This window comes from Leptodactylus fuscus, unplaced genomic scaffold, assembly GCF_031893055.1.
Source record: "Leptodactylus fuscus isolate aLepFus1 unplaced genomic scaffold, aLepFus1.hap2 HAP2_SCAFFOLD_902, whole genome shotgun sequence".
Classification (NCBI taxonomy): Eukaryota; Metazoa; Chordata; class Amphibia; order Anura; family Leptodactylidae; genus Leptodactylus; species Leptodactylus fuscus.
The window spans coordinates 1-27,312 of NW_027440951.1; the positions used below are offsets into that span (position 1 = coordinate 1).

Below are 27,312 nucleotides of genomic sequence, written 5' to 3' on the forward strand. Positions count from 1 at the left end.
TCTCCACTGTGTCATCCTTACAGACACCTGGACTTCAACCTGGACAAGACGCTCTTCTTCTTCATTGCTGGGCGCTACGAATATTCCAATAAGGGGGCCGACATATTCCTGGAGTCCTTGTCAAGACTGAACTTCCTTCTCCGTGTAAGTATGTCAGCATCGTATTACTGTTATATCAGTGATGTCAGTACCAGGGGGCGGGGCTGTGACTACCTCTCAGACATGGTATATACAGCTGGTTGTCAGTACCAGGGGGCGGGGCTGTGACTACCTCTCAGACATGATATATACAGCTGGTTGTCAGTAACAGGGGGCGGGGCTGTGACTACCTCTCATACATGGTATATACAGCTGGTTGTCAGTAACAGGGGGCGGGGCTGTGACTACCTCTCAGACATGATATATACAGCTGGTTGTCAGTACCAGGGGGCGGGGCTGTGACTACCTCTCAGACATGATATATACAGCTGGTTGTCAGTAACAGGGGGCGGGGCTGTGACTACCTCTCAGACATGATATATACAGCTGGTTGTCAGTAACAGGGGGCGGGGCTGTGACTACCTCTCAGACATGATATATACAGGCTGGTTGTCAGTAACAGGGGGCGGGGCTGTGACTACCTCTCAGACATGATATATACAGCTGGTTGTCAGTAACAGGGGGCGGGGCTGTGACTACCTCTCAGACATGATATACAGGCTGGTTGTCAGTAACAGGGGGCGGGGCTGTGACTACCTCTCAGACATGATATATACAGGCTGGTTGTCAGTAACAGGGGGCGGGGCTGTGACTACCTCTCAGACATGGTATATACAGCTGGTTGTCAGTAACAGGGGGCGGGGCTGTGACTACCTCTCAGACATGGTATATACAGCTGGTTGTCAGTAACAGGGGGCGGGGCTGTGACTACCTCTCAGACATGATATATACAGTTGGTTGTCAGTAACATGGGGCGGGGCTGTGACTACCTCTCAGACATGATATATACAGCTGGTTGTCAGTAACAGGGGCCGGGGCTGTGACAACCTCTCAGACATGATATATACAGCTGGTTGTCAGTAACAGGGGGTGGGGCTGTGACTACCTCTCAGACATGATATATACAGGCTGGTTGTCAGTAACGGGGGGCGGGGCTGTGACTACCTCTCAGACATGGTATATACAGCTGGTTGTCAGTAACAGGGGGCGGGGCTGTGACTACCTCTCAGACATGGTATATACAGCTGGTTGTCAGTAACAGGGGGCGGGGCTGTGACTACCTCTCAGACATGGTATATACAGCTGGTTGTCAGTAACAGGGGGCGGAGCTGTGACTACCTCTCAGACATGATATATACAGCTGGTTGTCAGTAACAGGGGGCGGGGCTGTGACTACCTCTCAGACATGATATATACAGCTGGTTGTCAGTAACAGGGGGCGGAGCTGTGACTACCTCTCAGACATGATATATACAGCTGGGTGTCAGTAACAGGGGGCGGGGCTGTGACTACCTCTCAGACATGGTATATACAGCTGGTTGTCAGTAACAGGGGGCGGGGCTGTGACTACCTCTCAGACATGATATATACAGGCTGGTTGTCAGTAACAGGGGGCGGGGCTGTGACTACCTCTCAGACATGATATATACAGGCTGGTTGTCAGTAACGGGGGGCGGGGCTGTGACTACCTCTCAGACATGATATATACAGCTGGTTGTCAGTAACAGGGGGCGGGGCTGTGACTACCTCTCAGACATGGTATATACAGCTGGTTGTCAGTAACAGGGGGCGGGGCTGTGACTACCTCTCAGACATGGTATATACAGCTGGTTGTCAGTAACAGGGGGCGGAGCTGTGACTACCTCTCAGACATGATATATACAGCTGGTTGTCAGTAACAGGGGGCGGGGCTGTGACTACCTCTCAGACATGATATATACAGCTGGTTGTCAGTAACAGGGGGCGGAGCTGTGACTACCTCTCAGACATGATATATACAGCTGGGTGTCAGTAACAGGGGGCGGGGCTGTGACTACCTCTCAGACATGGTATATACAGCTGGTTGTCAGTAACAGGGGGCGGGGCTGTGACTACCTCTCAGACATGATATATACAGGCTGGTTGTCAGTAACAGGGGGCGGGGCTGTGACTACCTCTCAGACATGGTATATACAGCTGGTTGTCAGTAACAGGGGGCGGAGCTGTGACTACCTCTCAGACATGGTATATACAGCTGGTTGTCAGTAACAGGGGGCGGAGCTGTGACTACCTCTCAGACATGATATATACAGCTGGTTGTCAGTAACAGGGGGCGGGGCTGTGACTACCTCTCAGACATGATATATACAGGCTGGTTGTCAGTAACAGGGGGCGGGGCTGTGACTACCTCTCAGACATGGTATATACAGGCTGGTTGTCAGTAACAGGGGGCGGGGCTGTGGCTACCTCTCAGACATGATATATACAGGCTGGTTGTCAGTAACAGGGGGCGGGGCTGTGACTACCTCTCAGACATGATATATACAGGCTGGTTGTCAGTAACAGGGGGCGGGGCTGTGACTACCTCTCAGACATGGTATATACAGGCTGGTTGTCAGTAACAGGGGGCGGGGCTGTGACTACCTCTCAGACATGGTATATACAGGCTGGTTGTCAGTAACAGGGGGCGGGGCTGTGACTACCTCTCAGACATGATATATACAGGCTGGTTGTCAGTAACAGGGGGCGGAGCTGTGACTACCTCTCAGACATGATATATACAGGCTGGTTGTCAGTAACAGGGGGCGGGGCTGTGACTACCTCTCAGACATGGTATATACAGCTGGTTGTCAGTAACAGGGGGCGGAGCTGTGACTACCTCTCAGACATGATATATACAGGCTGGTTGTCAGTAACAGGGGGCGGGGCTGTGACTACCTCTCAGACATGATATATACAGCTGGTTGTCAGTAACAGGGGGCGGGGCTGTGACTACCTCTCAGACATGATATATACAGGCTGGTTGTCAGTAACAGGGGGCGGGGCTGTGACTACCTCTCAAACATGGTATATACAGCTGGTTGTCAGTAACAGGGGGCGGAGCTGTGACTACCTCTCAGACATGATATATACAGCTGGTTGTCAGTAACAGGGGGCGGGGCTGTGACTACCTCTCAGACATGGTATATACAGGCTGGTTGTCAGTAACAGGGGGCGGAGCTGTGACTACCTCTCAGACATGATATATACAGCTGGTTGTCAGTAACAGGGGGCGGGGCTGTGACTACCTCTCAGACATGGTATATACAGGCTGGTTGTCAGTAACAGGGGGCGGGGCTGTGACTACCTCTCAGACATGGTATATACAGCTGGTTGTCAGTAACAGGGGGCGGAGCTGTGACTACCTCTCAGACATGGTATATACAGCTGGTTGTCAGTAACAGGGGGCGGGGCTGTGACTACCTCTCAGACATGATATATACAGTTGGTTGTCAGTAACATGGGGCGGGGCTGTGACTACCTCTCAGACATGATATATACAGCTGGTTGTCAGTAACAGGGGGCGGGGCTGTGACTACCTCTCAGGCATGATATATACAGGCTGGTTGTCAGTAACAGGGGGCGGGGCTGTGACTACCTCTCAGACATGATATATACAGGCTGGTTGTCAGTAACGGGGGGCGGGGCTGTGACTACCTCTCAGACATGGTATATACAGCTGGTTGTCAGTAACAGGGGGCGGGGCTGTGACTACCTCTCAGACATGGTATATACAGCTGGTTGTCAGTAACAGGGGGCGGGGCTGTGACTACCTCTCAGACATGGTATATACAGCTGGTTGTCAGTAACAGGGGGCGGAGCTGTGACTACCTCTCAGACATGATATATACAGCTGGTTGTCAGTAACAGGGGGCGGGGCTGTGACTACCTCTCAGACATGATATATACAGCTGGTTGTCAGTAACAGGGGGCGGAGCTGTGACTACCTCTCAGACATGATATATACAGCTGGGTGTCAGTAACAGGGGGCGGGGCTGTGACTACCTCTCAGACATGGTATATACAGCTGGTTGTCAGTAACAGGGGGCGGGGCTGTGACTACCTCTCAGACATGATATATATAGGCTGGTTGTCAGTAACAGGGGGCGGGGCTGTGACTACCTCTCAGACATGATATATACAGGCTGGTTGTCAGTAACGGGGGGCGGGGCTGTGACTACCTCTCAGACATGATATATACAGCTGGTTGTCAGTAACAGGGGGCGGGGCTGTGACTACCTCTCAGACATGGTATATACAGCTGGTTGTCAGTAACAGGGGGCGGGGCTGTGACTACCTCTCAGACATGGTATATACAGCTGGTTGTCAGTAACAGGGGGCGGAGCTGTGACTACCTCTCAGACATGATATATACAGCTGGTTGTCAGTAACAGGGGGCGGGGCTGTGACTACCTCTCAGACATGATATATACAGCTGGTTGTCAGTAACAGGGGGCGGAGCTGTGACTACCTCTCAGACATGATATATACAGCTGGGTGTCAGTAACAGGGGGCGGGGCTGTGACTACCTCTCAGACATGATATATACAGGCTGGTTGTCAGTAACAGGGGGCGGGGCTGTGACTACCTCTCAGACATGATATATACAGGCTGGTTGTCAGTAACAGGGGGCGGGGCTGTGACTACCTCTCAGACATGGTATATACAGCTGGTTGTCAGTAACAGGGGGCGGAGCTGTGACTACCTCTCAGACATGGTATATACAGCTGGTTGTCAGTAACAGGGGGCGGAGCTGTGACTACCTCTCAGACATGATATATACAGCTGGTTGTCAGTAACAGGGGGCGGGGCTGTGACTACCTCTCAGACATGATATATACAGGCTGGTTGTCAGTAACAGGGGGCGGGGCTGTGACTACCTCTCAGACATGGTATATACAGGCTGGTTGTCAGTAACAGGGGGCGGGGCTGTGACTACCTCTCAGACATGATATATACAGGCTGGTTGTCAGTAACAGGGGGCGGGGCTGTGACTACCTCTCAGACATGATATATACAGGCTGGTTGTCAGTAACAGGGGGCGGGGCTGTGACTACCTCTCAGACATGGTATATACAGGCTGGTTGTCAGTAACAGGGGGCGGGGCTGTGACTACCTCTCAGACATGGTATATACAGGCTGGTTGTCAGTAACAGGGGGCGGGGCTGTGACTACCTCTCAGACATGATATATACAGGCTGGTTGTCAGTAACAGGGGGCGGAGCTGTGACTACCTCTCAGACATGATATATACAGGCTGGTTGTCAGTAACAGGGGGCGGGGCTGTGACTACCTCTCAGACATGGTATATACAGCTGGTTGTCAGTAACAGGGGGCGGAGCTGTGACTACCTCTCAGACATGATATATACAGGCTGGTTGTCAGTAACAGGGGGCGGGGCTGTGACTACCTCTCAGACATGATATATACAGCTGGTTGTCAGTAACAGGGGGCGGGGCTGTGACTACCTCTCAGACATGATATATACAGGCTGGTTGTCAGTAACAGGGGGCGGGGCTGTGACTACCTCTCAAACATGGTATATACAGCTGGTTGTCAGTAACAGGGGGCGGAGCTGTGACTACCTCTCAGACATGATATATACAGCTGGTTGTCAGTAACAGGGGGCGGGGCTGTGACTACCTCTCAGACATGGTATATACAGGCTGGTTGTCAGTAACAGGGGGCGGAGCTGTGACTACCTCTCAGACATGATATATACAGCTGGTTGTCAGTAACAGGGGGCGGGGCTGTGACTACCTCTCAGACATGGTATATACAGGCTGGTTGTCAGTAACAGGGGGCGGGGCTGTGACTACCTCTCAGACATGGTATATACAGGCTGGTTGTCAGTAACAGGGGGCGGGGCTGTGACTACCTCTCAGACATGGTATATACAGCTGGTTGTCAGTAACAGGGGGCGGAGCTGTGACTACCTCTCAGACATGATATATACAGCTGGTTGTCAGTAACAGGGGGCGGGGCTGTGACTACCTCTCAGACATGATATATACAGGCTGGTTGTCAGTAACAGGGGGCGGGGCTGTGACTACCTCTCAGACATGATATATACAGCTGGTTGTCAGTAACAGGGGGCGGGGCTGTGACTACCTCTCAGACATGGTATATACAGGCTGGTTGTCAGTAACAGGGGGCGGGGCTGTGACTACCTCTCAGACATGATATATACAGGCTGGTTGTCAGTAACAGGGGGCGGGGCTGTGACTACCTCTCAGACATGGTATATACAGCTGGTTGTCAGTAACAGAGGGCGGAGCTGTGACTACCTCTCAGACATGGTATATACAGCTGGTTGTCAGTAACAGGGGGCGGAGCTGTGACTACCTCTCAGACATGATATATACAGCTGGTTGTCAGTAACAGAGGGCGGGGCTGTGACTACCTCTCAGACATGGTATATACAGCTGGTTGTCAGTAACAGGGGGCGGAGCTGTGACTACCTCTCAGACATGATATATACAGCTGGTTGTCAGTAACAGGGGGTGGGGCTGTGACTACCTCTCAGACATGGTATATACAGGCTGGTTGTCAGTAACAGGGGGCGGGGCTGTGACTACCTCTCAGACATGCTATATACAGCTGGTTGTCAGTAACAGGGGGCGGGGCTGTGACTACCTCTCAGACATGGTATATACAGGCAGGTTGTCAGTAACAGGGGGCGGGGCTGTGACTCCCTCTCAGACATGCTATATACAGGCTGGTTGTCAGTAACAGGGGGCGGGGCTGTGACTACCTCTCAGACATGGTATATACAGGCTGGTTGTCAGTAACAGGGGGAGGGGCTGTGACTACCTCTCAGACATGGTATATACAGCTGGTTGTCAGTAACAGGGGGCGGGGCTGTGACTACCTCTCAGACATGGTATATACAGGCTGGTTGTCAGTAACAGGGGGCGGGGCTGTGACTACCTCTCAGACATGGTATATACAGGCTGGTTGTCAGTAACAGGGGGCGGGGCTGTGACTACCTCTCAGACATGATATATACAGGCTGGTTGTCAGTAACAGGGGGCGGAGCTGTGACTACCTCTCAGACATGATATATACAGCTGGTTGTCAGTAACAGGGGGCGGGGCTGTCACTACCTCTCAGACATGATATATACAGCTGGTTGTCAGTAACAGGGGGCGGGGCTGTGACTACCTCTCAGACATGGTATATACAGCTGGTTGTCAGTAACAGGGGGCGGAGCTGTGACTACCTCTCAGACATGATATATACAGGCTGGTTGTCAGTAACAGGGGGCGGGGCTGTGACTACCTCTCAGACATGGTATATACAGCTGGTTGTCAGTAACAGGGGGCGGGGCTGTGACTACCTCTCAGACATGATATATACAGGCTGGTTGTCAGTAACAGGGGGCGGGGCTGTGACTACCTCTCAGACATGGTATATACAGCTGGTTGTCAGTAACAGGGGGCGGAGCTGTGACTACCTCTCAGACATGATATATACAGCTGGTTGTCAGTAACAGGGGGCGGGGCTGTGACTACCTCTCAGACATGATATATACAGGCTGGTTGTCAGTAACAGGGGGCGGGGCTGTGACTACCTCTCAGACATGGTATATACAGGCTGGTTGTCAGTAACAGGGGGCGGGGCTGTGACTACCTCTCAGACATGATATATACAGGCTGGTTGTCAGTAACAGGGGGCGGGGCTGTGACTACCTCTCAGACATGATATATACAGGCTGGTTGTCAGTAACAGGGGGCGGGGCTGTGACTACCTCTCAGACATGATATATATACAGCTGGTTGTCAGTAACAGGGGGCGGGGCTGTGACTACCTCTCAAACATGGTATATACAGCTGGTTGTCAGTAACAGGGGGCGGAGCTGTGACTACCTCTCAGACATGATATATACAGCTGGTTGTCAGTAACAGGGGGCGGGGCTGTGACTACCTCTCAGACATGGTATATACAGGCTGGTTGTCAGTAACAGGGGGCGGAGCTGTGACTACCTCTCAGACATGATATATACAGCTGGTTGTCAGTAACAGGGGGCGGGGCTGTGACTACCTCTCAGACATGGTATATACAGGCTGGTTGTCAGTAACAGGGGGCGGGGCTGTGACTACCTCTCAGACATGATATATACAGCTGGTTGTCAGTAACAGGGGGCGGGGCTGTGACTACCTCTCAGACATGGTATATACAGCTGGTTGTCAGTAACAGGGGGCGGAGCTGTGACTACCTCTCAGACATGATATATACAGGCTGGTTGTCAGTAACAGGGGGCGGGGCTGTGACTACCTCTCAGACATGGTATATACAGCTGGTTGTCAGTAACAGGGGGCGGAGCTGTGACTACCTCTCAGACATGATATATACAGCTGGTTGTCAGTAACAGGGGGCGGGGCTGTGACTACCTCTCAGACATGATATATACAGGCTGGTTGTCAGTAACAGGGGGCGGGGCTGTGACTACCTCTCAGACATGATATATACAGCTGGTTGTCAGTAACAGGGGGCGGGGCTGTGACTACCTCTCAGACATGGTATATACAGGCTGGTTGTCAGTAACAGGGGGCGGGGCTGTGACTACCTCTCAGACATGATATATACAGGCTGGTTGTCAGTAACAGGGGGCGGGGCTGTGACTACCTCTCAGACATGGTATATACAGCTGGTTGTCAGTAACAGAGGGCGGAGCTGTGACTACCTCTCAGACATGGTATATACAGCTGGTTGTCAGTAACAGGGGGCGGAGCTGTGACTACCTCTCAGACATGATATATACAGCTGGTTGTCAGTAACAGAGGGCGGGGCTGTGACTACCTCTCAGACATGGTATATACAGCTGGTTGTCAGTAACAGGGGGCGGAGCTGTGACTACCTCTCAGACATGATATATACAGCTGGTTGTCAGTAACAGGGGGTGGGGCTGTGACTACCTCTCAGACATGGTATATACAGGCTGGTTGTCAGTAACAGGGGGCGGGGCTGTGACTACCTCTCAGACATGCTATATACAGCTGGTTGTCAGTAACAGGGGGCGGGGCTGTGACTACCTCTCAGACATGATATATACAGGCTGGTTGTCAGTAACAGGGGGCGGAGCTGTGACTACCTCTCAGACATGATATATACAGGCTGGTTGTCAGTAACAGGGGGCGGAGCTGTGACTACCTCTCAGACATGATATATACAGCTGGTTGTCAGTAACAGGGGGCGGGGCTGTGACTACCTCTCAGACATGGTATATACAGCTGGTTGTCAGTAACAGGGGGCGGAGCTGTGACTACCTCTCAGACATGATATATACAGCTGGTTGTCAGTAACAGGGGGCGGGGCTGTGACTACCTCTCAGACATGATATATACAGGCTGGTTGTCAGTAACAGGGGGCGGGGCTGTGACTACCTCTCAGACATGATATATACAGGCTGGTTGTCAGTAACAGGGGGCGGGGCTGTGACTACCTCTCAGACATGATATATACAGCTGGTTGTCAGTAACAGGGGGCGGGGCTGTGACTACCTCTCAGACATGGTATATACAGGCTGGTTGTCAGTAACAGGGGGCGGAGCTGTGACTACCTCTCAGACATGGTATATACAGGCTGGTTGTCAGTAACAGAGGGCGGGGCTGTGACTACCTCTCAGACATGGTATATACAGCTGGTTGTCAGTAACAGGGGGCGGGGCTGTGACTACCTCTCAGACATGATATATACAGCTGGTTGTCAGTAACAGGGGGTGGGGCTGTGACTACCTCTCAGACATGGTATATACAGGCTGGTTGTCAGTAACAGGGGGCGGGGCTGTGACTACCTCTCAGACATGCTATATACAGCTGGTTGTCAGTAACAGGGGGCGGGGCTGTGACTACCTCTCAGACATGATATATACAGGCTGGTTGTCAGTAACAGGGGGCGGGGCTGTGACTACCTCTCAGACATGGTATATACAGGCAGGTTGTCAGTAACAGGGGGCGGGGCTGTGACTCCCTCTCAGACATGCTATATACAGGCTGGTTGTCAGTAACAGGGGGCGGGGCTGTGACTACCTCGCAGACATGATATATACAGCTGGTTGTCAGTAACAGGGGGAGGGGCTGTGACTACCTCTCAGACATGGTATATACAGCTGGTTGTCAGTAACAGGGGGCGGGGCTGTGACTACCTCTCAGACATGGTATATACAGGCTGGTTGTCAGTAACAGGGGGCGGGGCTGTGACTACCTCTCAGACATGGTATATACAGCTGGTTGTCAGTAACAGGGGGCGGGGCTGTGACTACCTCTCAGACATGGTATATACAGGCTGGTTGTCAGTAACAGGGGGCGGGGCTGTGACTACCTCTCAGACATGGTATATACAGCTGGTTGTCAGTAACAGGGGGCGGGGCTGTGACTACCTCTCAGACATGGTATATACAGCTGGTTGTCAGTAACAGGGGGCGGGGCTGTGACTACCTCTCAGACATTCTGTTATTTTGGTCTCCAGGTCCATCGCAGTGATGTCACTGTTGTCGTCTTCTTCATTATGCCAACAAAGACTAATAACTTCAATGTGGAGACACTGAAGGGTCAGGCGGTGAGGAAGCAGCTGTGGTGAGGATGGAAACTCCATTATTGTATATAATAGTGTATATATCTTATATTATATAGTATAGGCCTATAGGGTGTATATAACTGTACCACCTCAAACCACCGGTGAGGGTCTGGATGAAGATATTTGACGCTGTCATCTCCCCGATCCTTCTCTATGGCAGTGAGGTTTGGGGCCCAGCCACCTACCCAGACCAGTCAAGGTGGGATTCCAGCCCAACAGAGAACTTCCACCTGGAGTTCTGCAAATACCTGCTACATGTCCATCGCAACACCACCAACATGGCCTGCAGGGCAGAGCTAGGCAGACTCCCCCTATGGCTCACCATACAGAAGAGGGCGCTAGCTTTCCAGGCACACATCCAGGTGAGCGACTCCTACCACCACCAAGCATGGCTAAGCCACCGGAGCAAACCAGACACTCACCAACCAAACAACAGCCAACCACCAAACCAAAAACACCAACAGATGATAACCAAGGCCGAAATAAAGGCGACCACAGAGGCAAACAGAGAGCGGTACATTGAAGAATGGAGAAACGAAATAAATAACTCCAAGAAACTCACCAATGTGTACCAATCCCTACAAAGGGACTACACCATGGCCACCTACCTGGAGAGAATACGCCACCCCAAGCACAGACAGACCCTGAGCCGGTACAGACTGAGCGCCCACAACCTAGAGATAGAGACGGGGCGATACAGACAGACGTACAAGCCACGGGAGAAGAGACTGTGCCAGCACTGTGACCAGGGGGCCCTAGAAGACCAGACCCACTTCCTGCTACACTGCACCAAATACTCAGCTATGAGGGCCGTCTACTACCAAAGACTCTGCCCACATCCCAGACTGGGAGAAGAGGGAACTCTACATCCTACTGGGAGAAGAAGAGGCCACTGTGGAGATCGCTGCCCAATACGTGTCCAGCTGTCACCAAACAAGAGGAAGATGAGACTCCATGGACTGTTATATTTATCCCAATACACCCGCCCCACCCACCCCACCTCCCCATATAGCGGTCACCAACTAAAAGGAAGATGAGACTCCACGGACTGTTATATTTATCCCAATACACCCGCCCCACCCCCACATATAGCGGTCACCAACTAAGAGGAAGATGAGACTCCACGGACTGTTATATTTATCCCAATACACCCGCCCCACCTCCCCATATAGCGGTCACCAAACAAGAGGAAGATGAGACTCCACGGACTGTTATATTTATCCCAATACACCCGCCCCACCTCCCCATATAGCGGTCACCAAACAAGAGGAAGATGAGACTCCACGGACTGTTATATTTATCCCAATACACCCGCCCCACCTCCCCATATAGCGGTCACCAAACAAGAGGAAGATGAGACTCCACGGACTGTTATACCCCAAAAATGTATATATTATATAGTATAGGGTGTATATATTATATAGTATAGGGTGTATATAGTATAGGGTGTATATCTTATAGTATAGGGTGTATATATTATAGGGTGTATATCTTATATAGTATAGGGTGTATATATTGCATGTTATAGAGTGTATATAGTATAGGGTGTATATATTATAGGGTGTATATATTGCATGTTATAGAGTGTATATAGTATAGGGTGTATATAGTATAGGGTGTATATATTGCATGTTATAGAGTGTATATAGTATAGGGTATATATCTTATATTATATAGTATAGGGTGTATATATTGCATGCTATAGAGTGTATATAGTATAGGGTGTATATAGTATAGGGTGTATATAGTGCATGTTATAGAGTGTATATAGTATAGGGTGTATATAGTGCATGTTATAGAGTGTATATAGTATAGGGTATATATCTTATATTATATAGTATAGGGTGTATATATTGCATGCTATAGAGTGTATATAGTATAGGGTATATATCTTATATTACATTACACTGGTTGCAGGGACACGGCTCACACTGTGAAGGAGAAGTTTGGAAAGAAGTTGTATGAAGCTTTGCTGAGGTAACTTTCACTATCTGTAGCTGGAAAAGCTGGGTGCTGACTATTATGGCCGTTCTTCCAGATCAAGGCTCTTGTCCATATAACATATATATTTACACGGGGCAGGCAATATATGATATCCCATAATTATTCTCTCATCAGGGGGGAAATACCTGATCTGAACAAGATCCTGGACCGCGACGACCTGACAATCATGAAGAGGGCGATATTCTCCACACAGGTGTGTATATATATATATATATTGAGGGGCTGATACATAAGACAGTATATTAACTGTACAGAGCCATATACACAGCCTATAGTGTACCGAGACCACAGCACAACATGTCCCCCATGTAGCAGAGCTGGCGCCATATAACAGTCCATGGAGTCTCATCTTCCTCTTAGTTGGTGGCCGCTATATGGGGAGGTGGGGGTGGGGCGGGTGTATTGGGATAAATATAACAGTTCATGGAGTCTCATCTTCCTCTTCGTTGGTGACTGCTATATGGGGGGGGTTGGAGGTGGGGTGGGGCGGGGCGGTTGGTTTGGGGTATAACAGTCCGTGGAGTCTCGTCTTCCTCTTCGTTGGTGACTGCTATATGGGGAGGTGGGGGTGGGGCGGGTGTTTTGGGATAAATATAACAGTCCATGGAGTCTCATCTTCCTCTGGTTTGGTGACAGCTGGACACGTATTGGGCAGCGATCTCCACAGTGGCCTCTTCTTCTCCCAGTAGGATGTAGAGTTTCCTCTTCTCCCAGTCTGGGATGTGGGCAGAGAGTCTTTGGTAGTAGACGGCCCTCACAGCTGAGTATTTGGTGCAGTGTAGCAGGAAGTGGGTCTGGTCTTCTAGGGCCCCCTGGTCACAGTGCTGGCACAGTCTCTTCTCCCGTGGCTTGTACGTCTGTCTGTATCGCCCCGTCTCTATCTCTAGGTTGTGGGCGCTCAGTCTGTACCGGCTCAGGGTCTGTCTGTGCTTGGGGTGGCGTATTCTCTCCAGGTAGGTGGCCATGGTGTAGTCCCTTTGTAGGGATTGGTACACATTGGTGAGTTTCTTGGAGTTATTTATTTCGTTTCTCCATTCTTCAATGTACCGCTCTCTGTTTGCCTCTGTGGTCGCCTTTATTTCGGCCTTGGTTATCATCTGTTGGTGTTTTTGGTTTGGTGGTTGGCTGTTGTTTGGTTGGTGAGTGTCTGGTTTGCTCCGGTGGCTTAGCCATGCTTGGTGGTGGTAGGAGTCGCTCCCCTGGATGTGTGCCTGGAAAGCTAGCGCCCTCTTCTGTATGGTGAGCCATAGGGGGAGTCTGCCTAGCTCTGCCCTGCAGGCCATGTTGGTGGTGTTGCGATGGACATGTAGCAGGTATTTGCAGAACTCCAGGTGGAAGTTCTCTGTTGGGCTGGAATCCCACTGTGACTGGTCTGGGTAGGTGGCTTGGCCCCAAACCTCACTGCCATAGAGAAGGATCGGGGAGATGACAGCGTCAAATATCTTCAGCCAGACCCTCACCGGTGGTTTGAGGTGGTACAGTTGTCTTCTGATGGTGTAGAAGGTTCTGCAGGCTTTTGCTTTCAGGGTTTCTATTGCTGCTTTGAAGCTTCCTGATTGGCTGAGCTCCAGCCCCAGGTAGGTGTAGCTGTTGGTTTTCTCCAGTGTGGAGCCGTTCAGTGTGAATTGTGAGGTGGTGGAGGCTTTATTGTGGCCCTTCTTCTGGAATACCATGACTTTGGTCTTCTTCTGGTTGATGGGTAGGGCCCATGTGGTGCTGAATGTTTCCAGCACTGACAGGCTTTCTTGGAGGTCTTTCTCGGTGGGGGGCCAGGAGTAGGAGGTCATCGGCGTATAGCAGGAACTTCACCTCCCGGTCGTTCAGGGTGAGGCCTGGGGTTGGTGAGGCCTCCAGGGCTGTAGCCAGGTCATTGATATAGATGTTGAAGAGCGTTGGGCTCAGGCTACAGCCTTGTCTGACCCCTCGGGCCTGTTGGAAGTATGCGGTCCTTTTCCCATTCACCTTCACACTGCACTGGTTTCCGGTGTAGGAGCTCTTGATGACGTCGTACGTTCTTCCTCCTATTCCACTCTCTAGGAGTTTTAGGAGTAGGCCTGGGTGCCATACTGAATCAAACGCCTTCTTAAAGTCCACGATGCAGGCGAATATCTTGCCTCTTCTGGTGTTGTGGACGTGCGTCTTGATGAGGCTGTGCAGGGTGTAGATATGGTCTGTGGTGCGGTGGTTTGGCATGAACCCTGCTTGGCTCTTGCTGAGGACCCCGTGTTGTGTGAGGAAGGTGAGGATTCTGTTATTGATGATGCTGTTGAACAGTTTCCCCAGCTATGTGCTGCTGACGCAGATCCCTCTGTAGTTGTTGGGGTCATATTGGTCCCCATTCTTGTAGATGGGGGTTATGAGCCCTTTGTTCCAGTCTTCGGGGAAGTGTCCAGCATTGAGCACGAGGGTGAATAGCTTTGCCAGTGCCGCGTGTATTGCTGGAGGGCTGTATTTGATCATCTCTGGTAGGATGCCGTCAGGGCCACTGGCCTTTTTGCCTTTCAGCAGGGCAATTCTTTCCTGTATACATATATATATAGTGACACATAGCAGTGCTCTCAGGGCCCTAATAACAGCTAGGCCTGTATATATATATATATATAGCATACACCTCGCATTGTGATATAATCTATATGTCTGACCGGTGTTGGGCACCATCTTGGACCCAGGTTGTGTCTGACTAGTTTTGACCTTCCCTCCAGCGTCAGTCACTTCCTCCGGTCACCACACACAACATGGTGGACGACTCTGCGGATCCCATCCTGAACACAGTGCGGCGGATCGGCCTCTTCAACAGTCGGACAGACAGAGTGAAGGTTGGTGATAGAGACCCAAAATTTGTCTATTCCTCACTCCATGTAATATTCATGAGCAGGTGACCAGTGCGGGGTGTCAGGGGGTCCACAAGGGGGTCTGACACACTGAACTCTGCTATGTCTGACAGGTCATCCTGCACCCTGAGTTCCTGACCTCCACCAGCCCGCTCCTGCCGCTCGACTACGAGGAGTTTGTACGAGGTTGTCACCTGGGAGTCTTCCCATCATACTATGAGCCCTGGGGGTATACACCTGGTGAGTCCGAGGCTATACAGTATATATATATATATATATACACACCTGGTGAGTCCGAGGCTATACAGTATATATATATATATATATATATATATATATATATATATATATACAAACCTGGTGAGTGCGAGGCTATACAGTATATATATATATATACACCTGGTGAGTCCGAGGCTATACAGTATATATATATATACACCTGGTGAGTGCGAGGCTATACAGTATATATATATATATATATATATATATATATATACAAACCTGGTGAGTCCGAGGCTATACAGTATATATATATATATATACACACCTGGTGAGTGCGAGGCTATACAGTATATATATATACACCTGGTGAGTCCGAGGCTATACAGTATATATATATATATATATACACCTGGTGAGTCCGAGGCTATACAGTATATATATATATATATATATATATATATATATATATATATATACAAACCTGGTGAGTGCGAGGCTATACAGTATATATATATATATATATATACAAACCTGGTGAGTGCGAGGCTATACAGTATATATATATATACACCTGGTGAGTGCGAGGCTATACAGTATATATATATATATATATATACACCTGGTGAGTGCGTGGCTATACAGTATATATATATACACACCTGGTGAGTGCGAGGCTATACAGTATATATATATATACACCTGGTGAGTCCGAGGCTATACAGTATATATATATATATATATATATACACACCTGGTGAGTGCGAGGCTATACAGTATATATATATATACACCTGGTGAGTGCGAGGCTATACAGTATATATATATATACACCAGGTGAGTGCGTGGCTATACAGTATATATATATATATATACACCTGGTGAGTCCGAGGCTATACAGTATATATATATATATACACCTGGTGAGTGCGAGGCTATACAGTATATATATATACACCTGGTGAGTGCGTGGCTATACAGTATATATATATACACCTGGTGAGTGCAAGGCTATACAGTATATATATATATATATACACCTGGTGAGTCCGAGGCTATACAGTGTATATATATATATATATATATACACCTGGTGAGTGCGAGGCTATACAGTATATATATATATACACCTGGTGAGTGCGAGGCTATACAGTATATATATATATATACACCTGGTGAGTGCGTGGCTATACAGTATATATATATATATATATACACCTGGTGAGTCCGAGGCTATACAGTGTATATATATATATATATATATACACCTGGTGAGTGCGAGGCTATACAGTATATATATATATACACCTGGTGAGTGCGAGGCTATACAGTATATATATATATATACACCTGGTGAGTGCGTGGCTATACAGTATATATATATATATATATATATATATACACCTGGTGAGTGCGTGGCTATACAGTATATATATATATATATATATATATACACCTGGTGAGTGCGAGGCTATACAGTATATATATATATACACCTGGTGAGTGCGTGGCTATACAGTATATATATATATATATATATATATACACCTGGTGAGTGCGTGGCTATACAGTATATATATATATATATATATATATATATATATACACCTGGTGAGTGCGAGGCTATACAGTATATATATATATATATATACACCTGGTGAGTGCGAGGCTATACAGTATATATATATATATATATATATATATATATATATATATATACCTGGTGAGTGCGAGGCTATACAGTATATAAATAAAAAAAAATGCTTTATTGGCACGTCCGAATAGGTATTTGGCATTGCCAAAGCTAGTAAAGTGGGTGGGTGGGGGGGGGAGTTGGGTTGGGTGGGTGGTGGGTGGGTGGTGGGTATGGGGGGGGGGGGTTTGGTTATAACAGTCCATGGAGTCTCATCTTCCTCTTAGTTGGTGACTGCTATATGGGGAGGTGGGGGTGGGGCGGGTGTTTTGGGATAAATATAACAGTCCGTGGAGTCTCATCTTCCTCTGGTTTGGTGACCGCTATATGGGGGGGTGGGGGTGGGGTGGGTGTATTGGGATAAATATAACAGTCCGTGGAGTCTCATCTTCCTCTGGTTTGGTGACAGCTGGACACGTATTGGGCAGCGATCTCCACAGTGGCCTCTTCTTCTCCCAGTAGGATGTAGAGTTTCCTCTTCTCCCAGTCTGGGATGTGGGCAGAGAGTCTTTGGTAGTAGACGGCCCTCACAGCTGAGTATTTGGTGCAGTGTAGCAGGAAGTGGGTCTGGTCTTCTAGGACCCCCTGGTCACAGTGCTGGCACAGTCTCTTCTCCCGTGGCTTGTACGTCTGCCTGTATCGCCCCGTCTCTATCTCTAGGTTGTGGGCGCTCAGTCTGTACCGGCTCAGGGTCTGTCTGTGCTTGGGGTGGCGTATTCTCTCCAGGTAGGTGGCCATGGTGTAGTCCCTTTGTAGGGATTGGTACACATTGGTGAGTTTCTTGGAGTTATTTATTTCGTTTCTCCATTCTTCAATGTACCGCTCTCTGTTTGCCTCTGTGGTCGCCTTTATTTCGGCCTTGGTTATCATCTGATATATATATATACACCTGGTGAGTGCGAGGCTATACAGTATATATATATATATATATATATACACCTGGTGAGTGCGAGGCTATACAGTATATATATATACACCTGGTGAGTGCGAGGCTATACAGTGTATATATATATATATATATATATATATATATATATATATATACCTGGTGAGTGCGAGGCTATACAGTATATATATATATATATATACCTGGTGAGTGCGAGGCTATACAGTATATATATATGTACACCTGGTGAGTGCGAGGCTATACAGTATATATATATATACACCTGGTGAGTCCGAGGCTATACTGTATATATATATATATATATATATACACCTGGTGAGTGCGAGGCTATACAGTATATATATATACACCTGGTGAGTGTGAGGCTATACAGTGTATATATATATACACCTGGTGAGTGTGAGGCTATACAGTGTATATATATATACACCTGGTGAGTACGAGGCTATACAGTATATATATATATACACCTGGTGAGTGTGAGGCTATACAGTGTATATATATATACACCTGGTGAGTGCGAGGCTATACAGTATATATATATATATATACACCTGGTGAGTGTGAGGCTATACAGTGTATATATATATACACCTGGTGAGTGTGAGGCTATACAGTGTATATATATATATACCTGGTGAGTGCGAGGCTATACAGTATATATATATATACACCTGGTGAGTCCGAGGCTATACAGTATATATATATATATATATATATACCTGGTGAGTGCGAGGCTATACAGTATATATATATACACCTGGTGAGTGTGAGGCTATACAGTGTATATATATATACACCTGGTGAGTGCGAGGCTATACAGTATATATATATATATATATACCTGGTGAGTGCGAGGCTATACAGTATATATATATATATATACACACTTGGTGAGTGCGAGGCTATACAGTATATATATATATACACCTGGTGAGTGTGAAGCTATACAGTGTATATATATATATACACCTGGTGAGTGCGAGGCTATACAGTATATATATATACACCTGGTGAGTGTGAGGCTATACAGTGTATATATATATATATATATATATATATAGTCACCTGGTGAGTGTTGGTCCTCGGTGTCCGTGGTGCGGGGTCTGGGGTCAGTGCCCCTCTGGTCGCTGTACACATTGAGCTCTCACATGATAGACGCAGTTACAGGTCAGTGACTCCATTACGTTATTGATCGTTTCGCCATCGTATCCCACATCGCCGCACGCCATTAATTACTGCCTATGTGAGAATTAAACACCCACATAATAATCAAAGCTGTCCACTGTGACGAATCCCCAGCTGTGAGAAATATGAGGCCGGTGTTATATAGCCGGCACGTGGACGGCGTTACATGACGGCGTTCAGTCATGGAGACGTATCTCACTGCTCCTTCCCTGTAACACTGCGACGAATCCCCAACAGGTTTGTTACAATGTATCCAAAATAACTATTCTGAAGTCCTAACCGCAAACATGCACTGTCAAAATCGTGGCACAAACGTCCCGTAAACGCGGCACGTTACGTGCCGCGTTTACTCCGTGTGAATGAGCCCTGAAGCTGTATCTCAAAATATACACCGGAGATTCTGCACACAGGACAAAGACATAGTATAGACAGGCAGTATGAAGCTGTATCTCAAAATATACACTGGAGATTCTGCACATAGGACACAGAGATAGTATAGACAGGCAGTATGAAGCTGTATCTCAAAATATACACTGGAGATTCTGCACACAGGACACAGAGATAGTTTAGACAGGCAGTATGAAGCTTTATCTCAAAATATACACCGGAGATTCTGCACACAGGACACAGAGATAGTTTAGACAGGCAGTATGAAGCTTTATCTCAAAATATACACCGGAGATTCTGCACACAGGAGACACAGGTAGTATAGACAGGCAGTATGAAGCTTTATCTCAAAATATACACCGGAGATTCTGCACACAGGAGACACAGGTAGTATAGACAGGCAGTATGAAGCTGTATCTCAAAATATACACCGGAGATTCTGCACACAGGACAAAGACATAGTATAGACAGGCAGTATGAAGCTGTATCTCAAAATATACACCGGAGATTCTGCACACAGGAGACACAGGTAGTATAGACAGGCAGTATGAAGCTGTATCTCAAAATATACACCGGAGATTCTGCACACAGGACACAGAGATAGTATAGACAGGCAGTACAAAGCTGGATCTCATAATATACACTGGAGATTCTGCACACAGGACATATAGATAGTATAGACAGGCAGTACAAAGCTGGATCTCATAATATACATTGGAGATTCTGCACACAGGTAGTATAGACAGGCAGTATGAAGTCCTATCTCAAAAGATACATTGGTGATTCTGCACACAGGAGACACAGGTAGTATAGCCAGGCAGTATGAAGCTGTATCTCATAATATACACTGGAGATTCTGCACACAGGACATATAGATAGTATAGTCAGGCAGTATGAAGCTGTATCTCAGGTAATATGAGTCAGAAGAGAACAATGTGAAGCTGTATGACATACAATACACTGAAGATTCTGCACACAGCACAAACAGATTGTATAGTCAGGTAGTAAGGGTGAGGACAATGTGAATCTGTATCTCACACTGGATATTTAAAGGTCTGGGGTCTATTATTTTTGTTCTTGTTTTCTGATATTAATAAAGTTTTCACTGACTGATCTGGTTTTCTTCTCTCCAGCTGAATGCACAGTGATGGGAATCCCCAGCGTCACCACCAACCTCTCCGGATTTGGCTGCTTCATGCAGGAACATGTTGCGGACCCAGCTGCTTATGGTAAAAGAGCCTGCCTTCCTTAATCCCTCTGTGCTGCTGTGGACTCTGGCCTCCAGTGTACTGTGGTTAGATGTAACCTGTGATTCATTTTAGGGATTTACATTGTGGACCGTCGTTTCCGCTCCCCTGATGAATCGTGTAATCAGCTGACCCAGATCCTGTACTCCTTCTGTCAGCAGTCACGGCGCCAAAGAATCATCCAGCGGAACCGGACGGAACGGCTGTCAGATCTGCTGGACTGGAGATACCTGGGCCGTGTAAGATACAGACACTGCACAGTATCACCTCTCTTCTGTATGTACACACTGCACAGTATCACCTCTCTTCTGTATATACACACTGCACGGTATCACCTCTCTTCTGTATGTACACTGCACAGTATCACCTCTCTTCTGTATGTACACACTGCACAGTATCACCTCTCTTCTGTATATACACACTGCACAGTATCACCTCTCTTCTGTATGTACACACTGCACAGTATCACCTCTCTTCTGTATATACACACTGCACAGTATCACCTCTCTTCTGTATATACACACTGCACAGTATCACCTCTCTTCTGTATATACACACTGCACAGTATCACCTCTCTTCTGTATGTACACACTGCACAGTATCACCTCTCTTCTGTATATACACACTGCACAGTATCACCTCTCTTCTGTATATACACACTGCACAGTATCACCTCTCTTCTGTATGTACACACTGCACAGTATCACCTCTCTTCTGCATATACACACTGCACAGTATCACCTCTCTTCTGTATATACACACTGCACAGTATCACCTCTCTTCTGTATGTACAAACTGCACAGTATCACCTCTCTTCTGCATATACACACTGCACAGTATCACCTCTCTTCTGTATATACACACTGCACAGTATCACCTCTCTTCTGTATAAACTCACTGCACAGTATCACCTCTCTTCTGTACATACACACTGCACAGTATCACCTCTCTTCTGTATATACACACTGCACAGTATCACCTCTCTTCTGTATGTACACACTGCACAGTATCACCTCTCTTCTGCATATACACACTGCACAGTATCACCTCTCTTCTGTATATACACACTGCACAGTATCACCTCTCTTCTGTATGTACACACTGCACAGTATCACCTCTCTTCTGTATGTACACACTGCACAGTATCAACTCTCTTCTGTATATACACACTGCACAGTATCACCTCTCTTCTGTATATACACACTGCACAGTATCACCTCTCTTCTGTATATACACACTGCACAGTATCACCTCTCTTCTGTATATAGACACTGCACAGTATCACCTCTCTTCTGTATATACACACTGCACAGTATCACCTCTCTTCTGTATATACACACTGCACAGTATCACCTCTCTTCTGTATATACACACTGCACAGTATCACCTCTCTTCTGTATGTACACACTGCACAGTATCACCTCTCTCCTGTATATACACACACTGCACAGTATCACCTCTCTTCTGTATATACACACTGCACAGTATCACCTCTCTTCTGTATGTACACACTGCACAGTATCACCTCTCTTCTGTATATACAGACTGCACAGTATCACCTCTCTTCTGTATATACACACTGCACAGTATCACCTCTCTTCTGTATATACACACTGCACAGTATCACCTCTCTTCTGTATATACACACTGCACAGTATCACCTCTCTTCTGTATATACACACTGCACAGTATCACCTCTCTTCTGTATGTACACACTGCACAGTATCACCTCTCTTCTGTATGTACACACTGCACAGTATCACCTCTCTTCTGTATATACACACTGCACAGTATCACCTCTCTTCTGTATATACACACTGCACAGTATCACCTCTCTTCTGTATATACACACTGCACAGTATCACCTCTCTTCTGTATGTACACTGCACAGTATCACCTCTCTTCTGTATATACACACTGCACAGTATCACCTCTCTTCTGTATGTACACACTGCACAGTATCACCTCTCTTCTATATATACACACTGCACAGTATCACCTCTCTTCTGTATATACACACTGCACAGTATCACCTCTCTTCTGTATGTACACTGCACAGTATCACCTCTCTTCTGTATGTACACACTGCACAGTATCACCTCTCTTCTGTATGTACACACTGCACAGTATCACCTCTCTTCTGTATATACACACTGCACAGTATCACCTCTCTTCTGTATATACACACTGCACAGTATCACCTCTCTTCTGTATGTACACACTGCACAGTATCACCTCTCTTCTGTGTATACACACTGCACAGTATCACCTCTCTTCTGTATGTACACACTGCACAGTATCACCTCTCTTCTGTATGTACACACTGCACAGTATCACCTCTCTTCTGTATGTACACACTGCACAGTATCACCTCTCTTCTGTATATACACACTGCACAGTATCACCTCTCTTCTGTATATACACACTGCACAGTATCACCTCTCTTCTGTATGTACACACTGCACAGTATCACCTCTCTTCTGTATATACACACTGCACAGTATCACCTCTCTCCTGTATATACACACACTGCACAGTATCACCTCTCTTCTGTATATACACACTGCACAGTATCACCTCTCTTATGCATATACACACTGCACAGTATCACCTCTCTTCTGTATATACACACTGCACAGTATCACCTCTCTTCTGTATATACACACTGCACAGTATCACCTCTCTTCTGTATATACACACTGCACAGTATCACCTCTCTTCTGTATATACACACTGCACAGTATCACCTCTCTTCTGTATGTACACACTGCACAGTATCACCTCTCTTCTGTATATACACACTGCACAGTATCACCTCTCTTCTGTATGTACACACTGCACAGTATCACCTCTCTTCTGTATATACACACTGCACAGTATCACCTCTCTTCTGTATGTACACACTGCACAGTATCACCTCTCTTCTGTATATACACACTGCACAGTATCACCTCTCTTCTGTATATACAGACTGCACAGTATCACCTCTCTTCTGTATATACACACTGCACAGTATCACCTCTCTTCTGTATGTACACACTGCACAGTATCACCTCTCTTCTGTATGTACACACTGCACAGTATCACCTCTCTTCTGTATATACACACTGCACAGTATCACCTCTCTTCTGTATATACACACTGCACAGTATCACCTCTCTTCTGTATGTACACTGCACAGTATCACCTCTCTTCTGTATATACACACTGCACAGTATCACCTCTCTTCTGTATGTACACTGCACAGTATCACCTCTCTTCTGTATATACACACTGCACAGTATCACCTCTCTTCTGTATGTACACACTGCACAGTATCACCTCTCTTCTGTATATACACACTGCACAGTATCACCTCTCTTCTGTATATACACACTGCACAGTATCACCTCTCTTCTGTATATACACACTGCACAGTATCACCTCTCTTCTGTATGTACACACTGCACAGTATCACCTCTCTTCTGTATATACAGACTGCACAGTATCACCTCTCTTCTGTATGTACACACTGCACAGTATCACCTCTCTTCTGCATATACACACTGCACAGTATCACCTCTCTTCTGTATGTACACTGCACAGTATCACCTCTCTTCTGTATATACTCACTGCACAGTATCACCTCTCTTCTGTATATACACACTGCACAGTATCACCTCTCTTCTGTATATACACACTGCACAGTATCACCTCTCTTCTGTATATACACACTGCACAGTATCACCTCTCTTCTGCATATACACACTGCACAGTATCACCTCTCTTCTGTATGTACACTGCACAGTATCACCTCTCTTCTGTATATACTCACTGCACAGTATCACCTCTCTTCTGTATATACACACTGCACAGTATCACCTCTCTTCTGTATATACACACTGCACAGTATCACCTCTCTTCTGTAGATACACACTGCACAGTATCACCTCTCTTCTGTACATACACACTGCACAGTATCACCTCTCTTCTGTATATACACACTGCACAGTATCACCTCTCTTCTGTATGTACACACTGCACAGTATCACCTCTCTTCTGCATATACACACTGCACAGTATCACCTCTCTTCTGTATATACACACTGCACAGTATCACCTCTCTTCTGTATGTACACACTGCACAGTATCACCTCTCTTCTGTATATACACACTGCACAGTATCACCTCTCTTCTGTATGTACACACTGCACAGTATCACCTCTCTTCTGTATATACACACTGCACAGTATCACCTCTCTTCTGTATGTACACACTGCACAGTATCACCTCTCTTCTGTATATACACACTGCACAGTATCACCTCTCTTCTGTATATACACACTGCACAGTATCACCTCTCTTTTGTATGTACACACTGCACAGTATCACCTCTCTTCTGTATGTACACACTGCACAGTATCACCTCTCTTCTGTATGTACACACTGCACAGTATCACCTCTCTTCTGTATATACACACTGCACAGTATCACCTCTCTTCTGTATATACACACTGCACAGTATCACCTCTCTTCTGTATGTACACACTGCACAGTATCACCTCTCTTCTGTATGTACACACTGCACAGTATCACCTCTCTTCTGTATATACACACTGCACAGTATCACCTCTCTTCTGTATATACACACTGCACAGTATCACCTCTCTCCTGTATATACACACACTGCACAGTATCACCTCTCTTCTGTATATACACACTGCACAGTATCACCTCTCTTCTGCATATAAACACTGCACAGTATCACCTCTCTTCTGTATGTACACTGCACAGTATCACCTCTCTTCTGTACATACACACTGCACAGTATCACCTCTCTTCTGTATGTACACTGCACAGTATCACCTCTCTTCTGTATATACACACTGCACAGTATCACCTCTCTTCTGTATGTACACTGCACAGTATCACCTCTCTTCTGTATATACACACTGCACAGTATCACCTCTCTTCTGTATGTACACACTGCACAGTATCACCTCTCTTCTGTATATACACACTGCACAGTATCACCTCTCTTCTGTATATACACACTGCACAGTATCACCTCTCTTCTGTATGTACACACTGCACAGTATCACCTCTCTTCTGTATATACACACTGCACAGTATCACCTCTCTTCTGTATATACACACTGCACAGTATCACCTCTCTTCTGTATGTACACACTGCACAGTATCACCTCTCTTCTGTATATACACACTGCACAGTATCACCTCTCTTCTGTATGTACACACTGCACAGTATCACCTCTCTCCTGTATATACACACACTGCACAGTATCACCTCTCTTCTGTATATACACACTGCACAGTATCACCTCTCTTCTGCATATACACACTGCACAGTATCACCTCTCTTCTGTATGTACACACTGCACAGTATCACCTCTCTTCTGTATATACAGACTGCACAGTATCACCTCTCTTCTGTATATACACACTGCACAGTATCACCTCTCTTCTGTATATACACACTGCACAGTATCACCACTCTTCTGTATATACACACTGCACAGTATCACCTCTCTTCTGTATATACACACTGCACAGTATCGCCTCTCTTCTGTATATACACACTGCACAGTATCACCTCTCTTCTGTATATACACACTGCACAGTATCACCTCTCTTCTGTATATACACACTGCACAGTATCACCTCTCTTCTGTATATACACACTGCACAGTATCGCCTCTCTTCTGTATATACACACTGCACAGTATCACCTCTCTTCTGTATATACACACTGCACAGTATCACCTCTCTTCTGTATGTACACACTGCACAGTATCACCTCTCTTCTGTATGTACACACTGCACAGTATCACCTCTCTTCTATATATACACACTGCACAGTATCACCTCTCTTCTGTATGTACACACTGCACAGTATCACCTCTCTTCTATATATACACACTGCACAGTATCACCTCTCTTCTGTAAATCAAATCAAATCAAATCAAAAATGCTTTATTGGCACGTCCGAATAGGTATTTGGCATTGCCAAAGCTAGTAAAGTGGGTGGGTGGGTGGGGGGGGAGTTGGGTTGGGTGGGTGGTTGGTATGGGGGGGGGGGTTCGGTTATAACAGTCCATGGAGTCTCATCTTCCTCTTAGTTGGTGGCTGCTATATGGGGAGGTGGGGGTGGGGCGGGTGTTTTGGGATAAATATAACAGTCCATGGAGTCTCATCTTCCTCTGGTTTGGTGACAGCTGGACACGTATTGGGCAGCGATCTCCACAGTGGCCTCTTCTTCTC

At 47.0% G+C, this 27,312-nt stretch overlaps 1 protein-coding gene across 1 annotated transcript in view; it reads left to right on the plus strand.

The window, feature by feature from the left end:
• The first annotated feature begins 23 nt into the window (after nucleotides 1-23).
• The window catches only part of LOC142188979 (glycogen [starch] synthase, liver-like), a 44,505-nt gene continuing 17,216 nt past the window's right edge, over nucleotides 24-27,312 (plus strand). The window contains exons 1-8 of the mRNA XM_075262088.1: nucleotides 24-144; nucleotides 10,468-10,574; nucleotides 12,493-12,552; nucleotides 12,694-12,772; nucleotides 15,282-15,395; nucleotides 15,524-15,650; nucleotides 20,938-21,033; nucleotides 21,127-21,290. Of these exons, the coding sequence (XP_075118189.1) occupies nucleotides 10,507-10,574; nucleotides 12,493-12,552; nucleotides 12,694-12,772; nucleotides 15,282-15,395; nucleotides 15,524-15,650; nucleotides 20,938-21,033; nucleotides 21,127-21,290 (708 nt within the window). The 5' untranslated portion in view covers nucleotides 24-144; nucleotides 10,468-10,506. The remainder of the gene's footprint in view (nucleotides 145-10,467; nucleotides 10,575-12,492; nucleotides 12,553-12,693; nucleotides 12,773-15,281; nucleotides 15,396-15,523; nucleotides 15,651-20,937; nucleotides 21,034-21,126; nucleotides 21,291-27,312) is intronic.